The sequence below is a fragment of the Pristis pectinata genome, chromosome 2, assembly GCF_009764475.1.
Source record: "Pristis pectinata isolate sPriPec2 chromosome 2, sPriPec2.1.pri, whole genome shotgun sequence".
NCBI lineage: Eukaryota > Metazoa > Chordata > Chondrichthyes > Rhinopristiformes > Pristidae > Pristis > Pristis pectinata.
In genome coordinates, this window is record NC_067406.1 from 120,748,964 (window position 1) to 120,764,808 (window position 15,845).

Consider the following 15,845-nt stretch of genomic DNA (forward strand, 5'->3'; position numbering starts at 1 on the left):
CCTGCTCTGTATTTCTCAAAGTCCTGCTATTTACAACACGTAAATTGGTTTATTATTGTCACATGTACCAAGATACAGTGAAAAACTTGTCTTGCATACCATTCATACAGATCAATTCATTACAAGAGTACATTGAGGTAGTACAAGGTAAAACAATAACAGAGTGCAGAATAAAGTATTACAGTTACAGAGAAAGTGCAGTGCAGGTAGACAATAAGGTGTAAAGTCATAATGGGGTAGATTCTGAGGTCAAGAGTCCATTTTATCGTACTGGGAAACTGGTCAATAGTTTTATAACAGCACAATCTACCTCTAACTGCCACATTTACTCATTTGGTCATCCTATCAGTGGTAATCCCTTTGTTCTACCCATTCCCTCCGCCCCATCTCAACTGAAAACTAGCTTGTTTTCTCTTTGCCAGTTATGGCAAAGAGCCTCAGATATGAAACATAAACTCTTTCTCTCTCCGTGGATGCTGCCTGATTAGCATTTTAGACCCTGCATTTTCTGTTTTTAAAACTTGTATTCTCCCTTTCCCAATTCTGATGAAAAGTTATTTGTCCGAAGCACAACCTTTGTTTCTCTCTCCAGCTAAGTGTCCATTCATTTTTTTGTTTTTATTTCAGACTTACAGTTTGTTCTTCATTTCCTGTTATTTCTTATGTTCTCACAAAAAGAATTGCTGGAAAATATTACTTTATTATACTACATAACCAGCATTTTACAGCTTGGCTACTTCACTCTGCTTCTGTCTTATGCATCCCCTAGATTTACTGTCACCTTACTATACACAGGAAAGATTTCCAGGCATGTTTGATTTCAGCTACTCTGTCGTAAATTTTTCTTTTGATTCTCTACATATAAACAGCAGTGATATGGATTTTCTAGTAGAAACTTCTTCAGAATTTGGTTCCTTCCACATTTCCAATGGAAGTGAAGAATGGGAACATGCCCACTCAAGGAGTATGACAAATTAGATGAAGATGGATTGCGGAAAAGAGGCTGAAATTCAGATTACATTTTTAAAAAACAATGAAGTAAAAACAGAGAATGCTGGAAACCCTCAACAGGTTGGGCAGCATCTGTGGAAGGAGAAACAGAGGTAACATTTCAGGCTCAAAAACTGGAAACAAGAGACTGCGGATGCTGAAATCTGGATCAACAAACAATCTGCTGGAAGAACTCAGCGGGTGAGGCAGCATCTGTGGGAAGAAAGGAATCGTCGACAATTCATTTCCTCCCACACACGCTGCTCGACCCACTGAGTTCTTCCAGAAGATTGTTTGTTGCTCCAAGTTCAAATCCTGCATTTATTGTCTGTTTGTATTTCTATAAAGTTTTTTATCCTATCAATGTCCCTCTGCAACCTTCGACAATCCTCCAAACTATCCACACCACCACCAACCTTTGTGTCGCCTGCAAACTTGCCAATCCACCCATCTATCCCCTCATTCATTAATAAAAATCACAAAAAGCAGAGGTCCCAGAACTGATCCTTATGGGACACTGCTAGTCACAGCCCTCCAATCTGAATGCACTCCCTCCACCATGACCCTCTGCTTTCTACAGGCAAGCCAATTGTGAATCCACACGGCCAAGCTTCCCTGGATCCCATGTCCTCTGAACTTCTGAAGAAGCCTGCCATGTGGAACCTTGTCAAATGCCTCACTAAAATCCACGTAGACCACATCTACTGCACTACCCTCATCAATCTGTCTGGTCACCTCCTCTCTGCACTACCCTCCTCAATCCGCCTGGTCACCACCTTTTTAATAAAGCATGATTGAGTGGCTAGGCTTCGACTTCATCTTTTAAATAAAGGGCATTTAATAAAAGGCAAGATTCCTCTCCCCGGCGTGAACATTACGATACCAGCGCTCCAGAACGGACACGTCCTTCCGAAAGCGTGTTTGAAGCGAAGCTACGCCGAGGCGGCAAGCCCAGACGCGCATGCGTCATCCCCGCCCCTTCCCCCCACCCGCACCGAGGCGACTCGTGCGCACGCGCAGTACCATCACCCCCTCAAAAAAAACTGTCGGATTAACATGGTGAGGGGAAAGCGTGTCTTAACTTAAGGCAAATGGAAGCGGGCGGTGGGGCAGGGACCTGGCGAGTACCCTGAGTGAGTGAGTGGACGGACGCGGGAAGGAAGACGGCGCGGAGCGGCTCCCTGGCGGCTGATCCCCGGGCGGTCTGGTAGGGAGGGGTTAGAGGCCCGTGATTCAGGACAACGAGGCGAGTTGAGGGGAGGCTGGCGTGGAACCACGTTTGTTGCAGTGGCGGTGCGCCCGGCTTCGGAGGGGGGGAGCGACTCGTTCTCTCGTCCACCATATTTGCGCTGCTGCTGCCTCCGGCCCGTGTTCTCCTATTCACTCCCGTTAAATACCTTGCGCTCAATCTTCCCCGCAAGTTGGATTTTCCCCTGCAGGAGAGAGATGTTTTTTCCCCTGGAAGCAATCCCGGTGAGACGTTTGACCTTGTTTTTTTTAATTTAACCACCCTTTTTCTTCCCTCCCTCTCCGGGTTTTTTTTCTGTAGAACGACTCTCAGGGTCTGTTTCGGACCCGGCGTGAGGAAGGGCAAGGCGAGGTGAGGGGGAGGACATTGCTCTCCATATTGATGGGCCGGTGCATGGCATTGAACTGACCCGCATCTGCCGCCTTCCCTTCCCTCCCCCTATCTGCCTGTAATGGCCTTTGCTTCCTCTCTTCCCCTCCCCCCCCCCCTCGTTTACACTCTTTTAAATACATTAAATGCAATTAAATTTTTTTTCCACCGGGTCTGGGATAGAGGGGGGAAAAAAACAATAAACAAGGCCAGTTTCCACAGTAACAGCTGTGTCGTAACAATGGCATGAAGCGGCGGGGGTCCGGCGGCGGAGAGCTGACGGGCCGGGGCGAGCGGGCGGGCGGCGGGGGTCCGGCGGCGGAGCGCTGCTGGGGTGGGCGGGCGGCGGGGGTCCGGCGGCGGAGCGCTGCCAGGACGGGCGGGCGGCGGGGGTCCGGCGGCGGAGCGCTGCCAGATCGGGCGGCGGCCACGTCAGTGCTGCTCGCACGTGGTGGCCGAGAGCGCCCTGACCGGCGCCTGCAGAGCTCCCCTGTCCTCGCCTCCTCCCCTACGGGAGGGGGAGCGGTTGGTCATTACATCGTCTGCAGAACGTGTCCATTAACTAAATATATGTAATCTGCACCCTCCTCCTCCTTCCCCCGCCGCCCGCTCTTGAACATACTTCTAACCTTGGATCAGCTGTTGCTACACCGGGCAGTGCAGGCCGACTTTAATTCTTCACAATTATTTAGATTTTGTCTCTATTACCCTCATTAAAAAAGTCTTCCATTTTTAAATGGCTTTAAATTTACCCACATTCGGGGTTTGGGGAGGCGGTTGCTGCATTTTAACTCTAGTAGCCACGTGATTTTTAAGGAATGAAGGAGCAGTTCCTCCGTACCTTTTAGTTTAATTGTGCTTTTTTTGTATTTTAATTCCAACAGTAAATCGCGAATAGTTTAAAGCAAAATATTTGCGAGTAAAAATAAAAGGGGACAGGGGTGAAGGCAATATCGGCCCAGCCGTTCGGTGCACGATGGCCACCGACGTGGAGGCTCCAATGCTTCAGTCCACCGATCACGACACGCAGCCGGTCGGCACCAGCAGCGGCGGTAGCTCTCAGGAAGAATCTGCGGCCCGCCACCGCTCCGTATCGTCTGCTTCAGGAGGAGGTGGTGGTGGAGGCGAGGAGGACGCCGACAACGGCCTGCTGGCGAAGTTGGAGCCGCAGCCCGCAGGCCGAGATTGTTCTGAGGAGCGGAGCGGCCCGTTGGAGGTGGCGACCGACGCCGAGAAAGAGAACAAGGAGAACGACCAAAACCAGAGAGAGCCGGCGGATAAATCGCAGAAGAAATTCACTGAAGCGCCCCCTCCTAAAGTCAACCCTTGGACGAAGAAGAAAAACATGGTCACTGCTAACAGCGTAAACGTCAGCAGTCAGGAGACAGGTTTGTGCACGAAATCGATTTTAAATCTCGCAGTGGGTTACTTTGAAGCTGTAAAGTGACGGTCAAGAGGTGGTTATCTTTATTGCTTGATCATTGCTGGTTATGAACATGTTCGCCGTTATTTATTAATGCTTTGATAAACTAAGGATTTTTTTTTTAAAAATCTCATTTAGTCACTTTTGACGTGCTGATTGAAAATCGCGTGGACTGTCAACCTTTCGGTTTGCTGACATATAGCAGATAATTGGATTAGTTTACAGGCCACGTGTGTCTTTGAAAGTTCGTTTTTAATCTCTACAAATGTATGTGTTCATACTGTGTAATATCGGTGATATTCCAGTTTGTTTATTTAAAGGATTTAAAGTTAAATGAATTTGAAAGGTGTCTGTTTAGACAAGAAGTCTGGAATGAAATCTGGCCACAATTAAGTCATTTCTAAAAGAAGGCCTTCTCCTTACTGCAGTATTGCGAGTGCTATTAGACATTTGCTACCGAGGAAAGATGTTGGTTGGCCAACTGCAGGTCTATTCCCGGGGATTAAAGCAAATTTATTTTTAGTTCGACAGGAGTTGTGTATATGATTATTGTCATTATTCAGCCCTTCCTTTGATTACCCCTTGTAATAGTTTACACTCGAATATCAGCCAATCGGTTGTACAAGGGTGGTATTAGCAATTACTACCAACCAGGACACAGATCATTTAGCTTTACCCATAATTCTACTGGAAGAAAACGTGGTGTTTTCTATGAACGTGCACCAGATATAGATCTTGTAATAGTATTTTTGAACTGTGAAATGTTAGATGAATGTGAATTTTGAGTTGGATTTCTCTCGCCTGTCTCACTTATTGCCACGCTATTTTAGTTTTCGTGGGGAATAGTTGTAAACGGACAAATGTGCTGATGGCAGCGCATTCAAGATTACGCCGCAGTTTAAATGCTACCCTTCCCCCATTTCTAATCAAATTTCAGCCTAGCACGTGTAGTACGACTGCGGGAAGCAGCATTTCAAGTGAGGAAACGGGAGGTTGAACGGTGATGTAATTAAATTTTGAAGTTACCATTTTCTGTTTATAGAAACGGGCTGCAGTTTTGTTTTACCTGGTAGAAAGACATTTAATTCTTAAAATCCAAGTTTGTATATTTCCTATTGTTACAGATCGAAACCTTAGGCCTATTTTACGTTGTGAATGTCTTGTAATAATCGAGTTTATTAACCATGCGATGAAATTACTGAATATGTTCAGTCATGTAACTGACTTAAATTTAATGTTACATGGTTGATTCCTGAGGAATTATGGGTTACAGATTTGTCATTTGCTTTTATGTTTGCCAGTATATAACTTTGTTTCTCTAGTGGCACAGTAAAATTAAACTTTAAGGTGGTGGGGGCATATTTTAAATACACCTTTGTCATCAATATTCTGCTTTTGTGACCTTTTGCATTAGCCCCTGCTGGCATTCTGTTTTGGACTCTCGTACATGCCCCAAAAGCTATTATTTGTGTAAACTTTCACAACAAATGTTGGTTGATTATTTCATATGCATTGAGAACAAACCTGGTCCTCTTTTATTTGAAATATGTTTTTACAATCCTTGTTTTAAGCAATCTTATCAATTACCTGCTTCCAAATCTTGGCCATTATTCCTCTCAGCCTCAAGGTGCATGTCCTATTCCATCCAGGGTTTGAACATTGTAGTCAACTTGCAGGAACTACTGGTGGCAAGCTCTTCCTTGGCTTATTTTTCATGTGAATCATATATTTGTTGATTCATATTAGTGCCATTTTAGGATGTACATAGAAAATTCCGCTACATTTCATTGAATATGTACATATTAATGTTTGGGTAAATGGTTTAAAAAAATTGCAAGTTTTTAGTCTGGCAAATGAACATTTTGTAAAGCTTCACATTAATTCATTTTTTATTCTGATACCAGTGGATGGCTTCAGCTAAATGTTTGTTTAGTCATAAACTCATAGAAATTTAAGCTCTGCCGTGTCTGTGTCGGCTGAACAAGAGCTAGTCAGACTAATTGCCAGCTCTCGGTCTGGAAGCATGCAGATTATGGAATCAAATGCTTATCCACGCACTTGTTAAACATCAGTGTTTCTGCTTCCTCCATCCTTTCAGGGTGGGGGGGAAAACTCAGCTGCTTTCCTCCCTCACCTTAAATCCTATGTCCCCCTGCTGTTGAGCTAAAGATCACTTCTGTTCACCTGGTATTGCCAGGTTATAAGCTTGTGTACCTCAACTAAAACTCTACTCAGCTCCACTGTTATAATAAAGGAACCTCAACTTGTAAGTATGACCTCATGACAACACTTCTTCACCTGGCAACATCCTTGTAAATCTCCGCTGTACAATCTCTGCCGCTATCAGATTCTTCCTTTAGTGTGATCAAGCTAGTGTTTTATACCCTTAGCATAACCTACCTGTTTTTCTATTCTCCACCTTGACCAATAATATATATTATATACTTGTCTCCACTACCTTCTGTTAACAGGTGTTTTAAGGCCCCATTGTTCCTGTTGATTAGTAACCTACCATTTGTTGCCTTGTTTACTCTTCTCAAATATATCATCTTCCTTTTCTCTGGACTGAATTGCATTTGCTATTTTTCTGTTCACTGATGCAGTCCATTGTTATTTTCCTACAGCTTTCTTCTTCAATTACATAACTTTCTTTTATATATTGTCTGAAAACTTTTGGCCTTGACATTTATGTCTAAATCATTTGACATTGTGGGCTGAAGGGCCTGTTCATTGTACGGTACCACACACAAAAAAAGGGGTCTAATGCCAAGTCCTGCAGAACCCCATTGCCAACAGCCATCTCGTCCCTAAAATGTCTGTCAACCAATGCACTTTGTCTCTGCCAATGAGCTAAATTTGGATCCAATTTGATGCCTTTCTCTTGATACCTAGATTTTTCTTTCATGTTGGATCTTGTCAAGTGCCTTATTAAAATCCAAAGAGACTATGTGAAATCTGTTTCCCTCATTGACCCTAGCTGTTTAAAAATATTTTGAAGGTTTTCAGATGCAACCTTTCCTTAAATCCATTCTGATTGTTTTTGATGTGACATATGGCTTTCTAACTGAGTTATACTGTGCCACAGGATGTTATTTACAATACTTTGTCCATTACTGACACTGAATATTGAGCTCTGTATACAGCCATCATCCTACCCTGCACGTGCTCTTTTAATCCAGGAGCAAGTAGATTTTGGAGGTCCCAGCTTTTTAGTGGAATTTATTTGCCCCAAACTGTCACTTTATCCTTGAGTCTCCCTTTATATGGGTAATGATTTAACCTAGTGACTGTTTTTTAGTCCAGTGGAAGTTTACGGTATTGAAAGGATTAGGTAAAAGGCTTTGTGGACCGTGTATTCCATATCTATTTAATTCTGTCACTTGGAACTAATCTCAGTTAAGCATCTGTGGTGATGGAGGGGAGAGTTGCACAAGTTTCTCATTGCCGATCAGTCACTGTTGGATCCATTTGAAGTGAGTATGTGGGGAAGAGGTCAAGCCTATTACTTATGTAGACAAGTATACTTTGGACTATCACTGCCTTGATTCTGGCAACTTGCCAAGTTACCAGACCATGTCTGGCACCTGCAGAAATGTATCCTGGAAGATGATTAATATGCTTAGAGGGTCAAAAGTTAGTTGAAAAAGAGAGATTTTGTTTTGATGAGTTCTCAGAATTGAAATTAAAAGGATCATTGGGACTAAAGAGGGCTTAGTTTGTTATGCAATTGGATGAGATTGATTGGACTGGAGATTAAATTTCTCCACCACATTTTAAAAATTTATTTTTCTTCCCCCCTCTTTAGGTCTCCCTGCACCACCCCCCTGCCGAGAGGGCGGGCAGGCGACCTGCTCCCAGGCCTCTGCCAAAGCTGCTCTAACCAGTTGCTAGGAGGTGTGCAAGAGCATCCCAGGGTGAGTTGCCCTCAGCTTTTATTCCCCCCCACCCTCCCCTCAACTGTTGGGAATTGGCTAACCTTTTCTATGCCTTTTCACCTCCTTTGTTTCCACCCCTCCACTAAACCCTGCCCTTTCCCATGTTCACACTCTCACATTTGAGATTAAGCACTCAACCTGTGGTCATTTGGAGGCGTGAACATATGGCATATCAATGGGTTCATAATTCCAAACGTAGATTTTAAATGGGGGAGGGGGGAGTTGTTTCTGGTGTCTTTCTAGTGAGACTTGCACTAATGTGTTCATGTATTTGGAACAAAAACAAGCACCACAAAGTCCAACTTTTTTTTTAAAAAAACAGGGAGTGGATCCACAAATTCCAGGCATCCCTCCATTTCACCCAAGGTTGTTTGCTAGATTTCACAGACGTTGCATGTCAGGTGATAACTTCTAACCCAACAACCTAGCAATCCTAAAACCATCTGACCTTTTGAGAATTTTCTAATTTTCTGCACTGTAGCCATAGCACATTGGTGGTGTGGGAAGTGAAGTTTAACATGGTGGATGAGGTGTCAAACAAGCAGGTTGTTTTATTCTCAAGGAGGTTTAGCTCAGAGATTATTGGACCTGCACTCTTTCAGGAAACTGGAGAGTATACCATTAGACTGCTGACATGTCAGGAGAAACCTGTGTAACTCTTTCCTCATTGTCAGGAATGCCTAGATAAGATTAGTTCCAAATGATTAGATGGTGCAGAGGCTGTGGAAATCGGGCTTCTAACCTGCTTTTCTGACCATGTTGTTTGTGACTGGTTCAATAAATGTTGAGCAACAATCTGCTGGAAGAACTCAGCGGGTTAAGCAGCATCTGTGGGAGGAAAGGAACTGTTGATGTTTTGGGTTGAAATTCTTTTCCTCCTACAGATGCTGCTTGACCCACTGAGTTCCTCCAGCAGATTGTTGCTCTGGATTCCAGTATCTGCAGTCGATTGTGCCTCAATAAATGTTGACCTCTGAAATGTTGGGGAATTTGGTGGTAATGCTATTAAATGTCAAGATTCGCTTATTGGTAATGGTCGTTGTCTCCCACTTCTGTGGTGCAAATCTTTTATGGCACTTGCTTCAACTTTCAATACTCTGCTCACTAAATCAGTAGTAGTAATAATACCAAACTATTCATGTTGATCTGCATTGAAGCTATGTTCAACCTGGAGGATTAATCAGTAGGAGGTATTAGCTTGCTTATATCTGACTGGTTCCATATGACTTCTGGAATCAATGATGCGCAAACTCTTCTGTCATTGTGACAGGATACACTGAGGGACTGTCACATTAATTAAAAGATGTGATTTTCTAAATATGACCATGTCCTTTCAGCTCAGCTAATTTTAGCCTAGATGTGGCTTAATGTCTTGTTCAGCAAATAGCATCTCTGGAGGTTTTGACAGATTTTCCAGAACTTTCTTGAATGAGACTTGGAATGACAACCTTCCAAATCAAAAAACCTTTATATATTTTATGTTTAAAGTTATTTTTATTGGTGCTGTGGCAGCAAAGTACTTTAAAGGTTGGCAGAAATATGTGGGACATGCTTATTTGATTGCACTATTGAACTTTTAGAAATGTTGCCAACTGGTTAATATTACTGATGAGGATCCATCCAAAACAATTACAAGGGATAATTGTGTGAAGAAAAAAATCCTTCTAGGATGTGTGCACTTGAGGGTAGTGGCATGTCTATTTGGTCCTTTTTCCTGCTGGGAGAAAAATCTAAGAATACCCAAAATCCACTCCTTAGAGTGATGTGTTGGGTCTTTTAAATCTGACAGTTATTCATTGGCTCAGAGAAATCATGGTGATTTTTCTCCATTGTGCAGTGCCTCAATTTTAGAGCAGAGGTTTTACACACTGCTAATGCATGAATCCATTTTGTGTTGTGTATGTAGCTTAAAACGCAATTTTTGACCTGCCTTGATTTCAAAAGGTTAACTATTTTCATTAGATTAATTGCGATCCATTCAACGCTGTATAATATTGCAACATTTACCATTTTCCACATGTTGGTGAAATAAGTGATTATATAAACAATATTGCAATTGCTATCACTGTCACTGCTATCAGCATTGGGCTCCCACATTGTACTCAAATTGCCTTGGCCATCTGGCCCCTGGTGCATGCTGGGTCTTTTGATTCTTGAAGGGACAGGAATTTGTGCACTTCAAGTGGCTGCATGTGGACTAGGAAGGAGGAAATAAATCAGTTTCATATTATACCTATGGCACAACACCAGAAAGTCTATGGATACAGAGTGAGGGCAGGATTGGATTTACTTGTGATGTCTTTTGTATTTATGTACCTTTTTTTGATACTTGTGCAGACTAAGACCAGCTAATTGTCCATGCTGAACTCTTGAAATTGCAGTTAGTTTGTATTCTGATTTGCTGTTTCAACCACGTTACCATGAAGTAATTGCATTTGTAACCATATCTTAGCAAACAAGTCCGTTCTGTGGAAAGCAGAAATAATGTTTTGCATATCTAGAATTGAGTTTTACCATTTTTAGTTTGATAAAGAATTGTTGTCACATGCTTCATTTGGGTATACACCTTTATTTTTGAAGTTTGCAGCTTGAGTGGTGGAGTTGTGTGAATTCTAAAAGTTTGGATTTTGATGTAAAATTCCCAATAACTATGGATTGAATTTAGAAATTGACAGGTCTCAGCACCATGGCTTTTTTTCCTGGCTCTAATTTTAGTACTTCGTGTTTGGGGAAACTACAAGATTAATTTCTCCATTCTGGAACTTCTTGCAGTTCACATTGTGCAACCAGTCTCTTAAGACCACTTTGTATTCAGATTTGCTGTTTCCATTGTGTTGCCAGGAAAATACACTGCTCGTATGTCCTTTAGAGCCCAGTAAATGTGGAATATACAAATACGTACTTTTGCGGGGTATGCTTGCATTTTTGTGGTGTAGAAGCTAGAATGCAACAATAGTTATGATTTTGTTTTATTATTCCTTTTCTGAACTTGCCTAAGTATTTGTCAGAGAAAAAACTTTAAAAATCTCCCAGTATTTATTCTACATATATTTTGTACTGGTTAAAAAAATTGGATTTAGTGAATGATGCCACCTAAAATGTCAATGTGTTCCTAAATATTCAATGTGTAGCATTTGCTACCGCGAAATAAAACAAGACACTAGTTGAATGATTGTCAAACAAGAACTGGTTTATTTTCCCACCTTGCGCGGGCCTTTTAAGGGAGACTGTTCCGCCCAATGCAACTGGCAATGACGTAAGTACTACATCGTCAAGTCTTTCCCGCGCGTGGGTTCTCCCGTCGCTCGGGGAAGACGAAGCCCGCCGCCATCTTGGGCCTCGTCGCTCCGACACCATGCGACTCGACTGCTGAGCTGGTTTGCCTGACCGGATGGTGAGTCGCTACACACCCCCCCCCCCCCCAGAACCGGTGATACAGTCCCCAAGGTCCGTGGGCTGTGCCAGCCGCCGCTTAGGGGGTCGGCCTCTGCGTCGCGGCGTTGAAACCTCGACCGGATGTTGCAGATCTAAATGGGCCGGTTTGAGGCGGTCCATCGTGAAAACCTGTTCCCTGCCCCCAACATCCAAAATAAAGGTGGATCCATTATTCCTGATGACTCGGTACGGTCCCTCATATGGTCGTTGCAACGGCACCCAAGGTGTGCCCCTGCGAACGAAAACAAACTTACAGTCTCGTAGTTCTTTGGGCTGGCAGGATGGGGCTTGACCGTGCCGCGAGGTGGGAATCGGGGCCAAGTTGCCGAGCTTCTCGCGCAATCTTTGTAGGACTGCTGGGGGTTGTCCCCCTTGGTCTCAAAGGGCAGGTATGAAATCCCCTGGGACAACTAGGGGCGCCCCGTACACAAGCTCAGCTGACGAAGCGCGGAGGTCTTCTTTGGGGGCGGTGCGTATGCCGAGCAGGACCCAAGGCAGTTCGTCAACCCAGTTAGGACCCTTCAGGCAGGCCATCAAGGCAGATTTCAGATGGCGGTGAAAACATTCCACCAACCCGTTTGATTGAGGATGGTAGGCCGTGGTGGTGTGCAACTGCGTCCCTAGCAGGTTCGCTAATGCAGACCAGAGACCGGAAGTAAATTGGGTGCCTCTGTCTGAAGTGATGTGGGCCGGAACACCAAAACGTGAGACCCAAGTTGTGAGCAGCGCCCGGGCGCAGGAATCAGTCGTGATGTCAGTCAGGGGGGTTGCCTCTGGCCACCTCGTGAACCGGTCCACGATGGTAAGGAGGTACCGAGCTCCTCTTGAAACCGGCAGAGGGCCCACGAGGTCGACGTGTATGTGGTCGAACCTCCTACGGGTAGGCTCGAACTGCTGTGGCGGGACTTTGGTGTGTCGTTGGATGTTCGATGTCTGGCAGTGCGGACAAGTCCTGGCCCACTCACTGACCCGTTTGCGCAGGCTATGCCAGACAAACTTGCTGGCGACCAGTCGGACAGTTGATCTGATGGACGGGTGCGCCAACCCATGTACCGAGTCGAAAACGCGTCTCCGCCAGGCTGCAGGGACTATAGGGCGGGGCTGACCTGTCGCGATGTCGCAAAGTAGGGTCTGCTGACCTGGACCAACCAAGAAATCTCAGAGCTGCAGGCCCAAGACTGCGGTTCTGTAGCTGGGCAGCTCGTCGTCGGCTTGCTGTGCGTCAGCTAGGGCCGTGTAGTCGACACCCAAGGACAGGTTGTGGATGGTCGGTCTGGAAAGTGCATCAGCAACAATATTATCCTTTCCGGAGACATGTTGGACATTCGTTGTGAATTCGGAAATGTAGGATAAATGTCTCTGCTGACGAGCTGACCAGGGATCGGAGACTTTGGAGAAGGCAAAGGACAAAGGCTTATGATCGGTGAAAGCGGTGAAAGGCCTGCCTTCTAGAAAGTACAGGAAATGCCGGACTGCCAGATACAGTGCTAGAAATTCCCGATCAAAAGCGCTGTATTTCAGTTCGGGTGGTCTGAGGTGCTTGCTGAAAAATGCCAAGGGTTGCCAACGGCCTTCGATTAGCTGTTCCAGTACCCCATCCACCACGGTGTTGGACGCGTCCACTGTGAGGGCGGTTGGGATGTCTGTCCTAGGGTGTACAAGCATCGTGGCATCTGCCAGGGCGTCCTTGGCCTTAACAAAGGCAGCCGCAGCCTCGTCATTCCAGGTGATGTCCTTACCCTTACCAGCCATCAGTGAGAATGGAGGGCGCATGATACGGGCTGCTGCAGGGATGAACCGCTGGTAAAAGTTGACCATCCCAAGGAATTCCTGTAGGCCTTTGACCGTGTTGGGGAGGGCAAAATGGCGGATAGCATCTACCTTGGCAGGTAGCGGTGTTGCCCCGTCGTTGGTGATTTTGTGGCCGAGGAAATTGATGGAGTCAAGTCCGAATTGGCACTTGGACAGGTTGATCGTAAGGCCGAAATCGCAGAGACGGGAATACAGCTGGCGGAGGTGGGAAAGGTGTTCTTGGCGGTTACAGCTGGCGATCAGTATGTCATCTAAGTAAATGAACACGAAGTCCAGGTCTTGGCCTACCCTGTCCATCAGCCGCTGGAAGGTCTGCGCGGCGTTCTTAAGGCCGAACGGCATTCGAAGGAATTCGAAAAGGCTGAATGGGGTGATAATCGCAGTTTTGGGGACGTCATCAGGATGGACCGGGATTTGGTGGTATCCCCAAACGAGGTCCACTTTCGAAAAGATGCGGGCCCCGTGTAAGTTTGCTGTGAAGTCCTGGATGTGAGGGATGGGATAGCGGTCCAGGGTGGTGGCATCGTTCAGCCTGCGGTAGTTGCCACAGGGCCTCCACCCTCCGGTGGCTTTGGGGACCATGTGCAGGGGGGAAGCCCAGGGGCTGTCTGACCTGCGAACAATCCCCAGCTCCTCCATGTGACGGAACTCTTCCTTTGCCAGGCGGAGCTTGTCTGGAGGTAGTCATCGTGCTCGGGCATGAAGGGGTGGCCCTGTAGTAATGATGTGGTATCGTACCCCGTGTTTGGGCCTAGAATTTGTAAACCAAGGTGCCAAAATTGATGGGAATTTGGCTAGGAGCTTGGTGAAATCATTGCCAGAAAGGGAAATGGAGTCTAGGCGCGGGGCTGGTAGGCTGATTTCTCCCAGGGGATAGGTCTGGAAAGTGCTAGAGTGGACTAACTGCTTCCCTCGCAGGTCGACTAACGGGTTGTGGGCCCGAAGGAAATCGGCTCTTAGGAGTGGTCGGGTGACGGTGGCAAGGGTAAAGGTCCAGGTAAAACATCTGCCGCTGAATTGTAATTGAAGTGTACGGGTACCGAAAGACCATATCGTCGTACCGTTGGCGGCATTGAGTACAGGACCTGGTGGCCTGTTACGAGTGTCGCGGCCGGTCGGGGGCAAGATACTGACCTCTGCTCCAGTATCAATGAGGAAACGCCGTCCAGATTTCTTGTCCTGAACAAATAGGAGGCTCTGTCGGCGGCCAGCTGCCGTAGCCGTCGGTGGCTGGCCCTGGCGTTTCCCTGAAAGTTGCAGGGTGGGCGGCATCGACGGGCCTCCGCACCCCACCTCTGTTGGTAGAAACACAGCTGGTCGCCCGTGTCGTCGTCTGTGTTCCTGGGGTGTGGCTGCTCAGTTGCTGGAACTGGACGAGGCGGGCATTGGGCTCGCGGCCTGGTGATTTGGCCGACGGACGAACCGCTCTCGCGTTTGGCCTTCCACAGGATATCTGCCCGGGCGGCTACCTCACGGGGGTTGCTGAAGTCGGCGTCAGCTAACAGCAGGTGAATGTCATCGGGGAGCTGTTCGAAGAAGGCCTGTTCGAACATCAGGCATGGCTTGTGTCCCTCGGCCAATGCCAGCATCTCATTCATTAGGGTGGATGGGGATCTGTCCCCCAGGCCATCCAGATGAAGCAGGCGGGCGGTGCGCTCATGACGGGAGAGGCCGAAGGTTCGAATCAGAAGGTCTTTGAAAGCCGAGTACTTATCTTCCTCCGGAGGCGACTGGATGAAGTCTCCGACCTGGGCAGCTGTCTCTTGGTCCAGAGAGCTAACCACATGGTAGTACTTTGTGGAGTCGGAGGTGATCTGCCGAAGGTGGAATTGCGCTTCGGCCTGGTCAAACCAGATGCTGGGACAAAGTGTCCAAAAGGTGGGCAGCTTGAGGGCCACTGCGTTGGCTGCTGCGTTGTCGTCCATTGCGCGGGTCCAAAATCCGTTTGGACCGTCGGGGTCACCAATGTAGCGGTTGCTACTGCGAAATAAAACAAGACGCTAGTCGAAGGATTGTCAAACAAGAACTGGTTTATTTTCCCGCCTTGCGCGGGCCTTTTAAGGAAGACTGTTCCTGCCCAATGCAACCGGCAATGACGTAAGTACTACGTCATCAAGTCTTTCCTGCACGCGAGTTCTCCCCGTTGCTCGGGGAAGACGAGGCCCGCCGCCATCTTGGGCTTCGTTGCTCCGACGCCGCGTGACCCGAGCCGGTTCATGCAACCGGATGGTGAGTCACTACAAATGATACATTTTTGAACTTACTGGATAGCATTAACTCCAAGCACTAAATTTTAATGAGTAATGTTCATAGTTCAGAACATAACTTTTTGGGATAAAGTTAGTTTATGATGGAACTGCAGTATTTTTGTTGACATGCTGTTATGATCTGTGCACTAAAATGAAGATGGTTTTTGGGGATGATTCTCCTCTATTTTCTCCTCATTCTCTCCTCTTCCCCCAAAGACCCCACTAAAAATTTCTGGGCTGAGCTGATCAGGTGAACAGAAAATCTTTTGTCACTCGGAGTCACCATTGGGAGCTTCTAGACAACATTTTCATATTTGTTGCAACAGCATCAAAAACAAATTTTCCAGTTATCTAAAAACGGCACCTCAATTGAGTGATTTGAG

General features: G+C 46.2%; 1 protein-coding gene across 11 annotated transcripts in view; it reads left to right on the forward strand.

Moving 5' to 3' along the window:
- The first annotated feature begins 1,989 nt into the window (after positions 1-1,989).
- Positions 1,990-15,845, forward strand: part of LOC127585445 (la-related protein 1B-like) — a 69,129-nt gene continuing 55,273 nt past the window's right edge. For 2 of the 11 annotated variants that reach the window (XM_052042881.1, XM_052042942.1), the window contains exons 1-2: positions 2,034-2,236; positions 3,493-3,996. In XM_052042881.1, the coding sequence (XP_051898841.1) occupies positions 3,585-3,996 (412 nt within the window). In that variant the 5' untranslated portion in view covers positions 2,034-2,236; positions 3,493-3,584. Of the gene's footprint in view, positions 2,464-2,572; positions 2,591-3,492; positions 3,997-4,729; positions 5,032-7,836; positions 7,946-15,845 lie in introns of those variants that run through there. The other 9 variants (XM_052042927.1, XM_052042900.1, XM_052042890.1 and 6 more) reach the window with 9 other exon arrangements.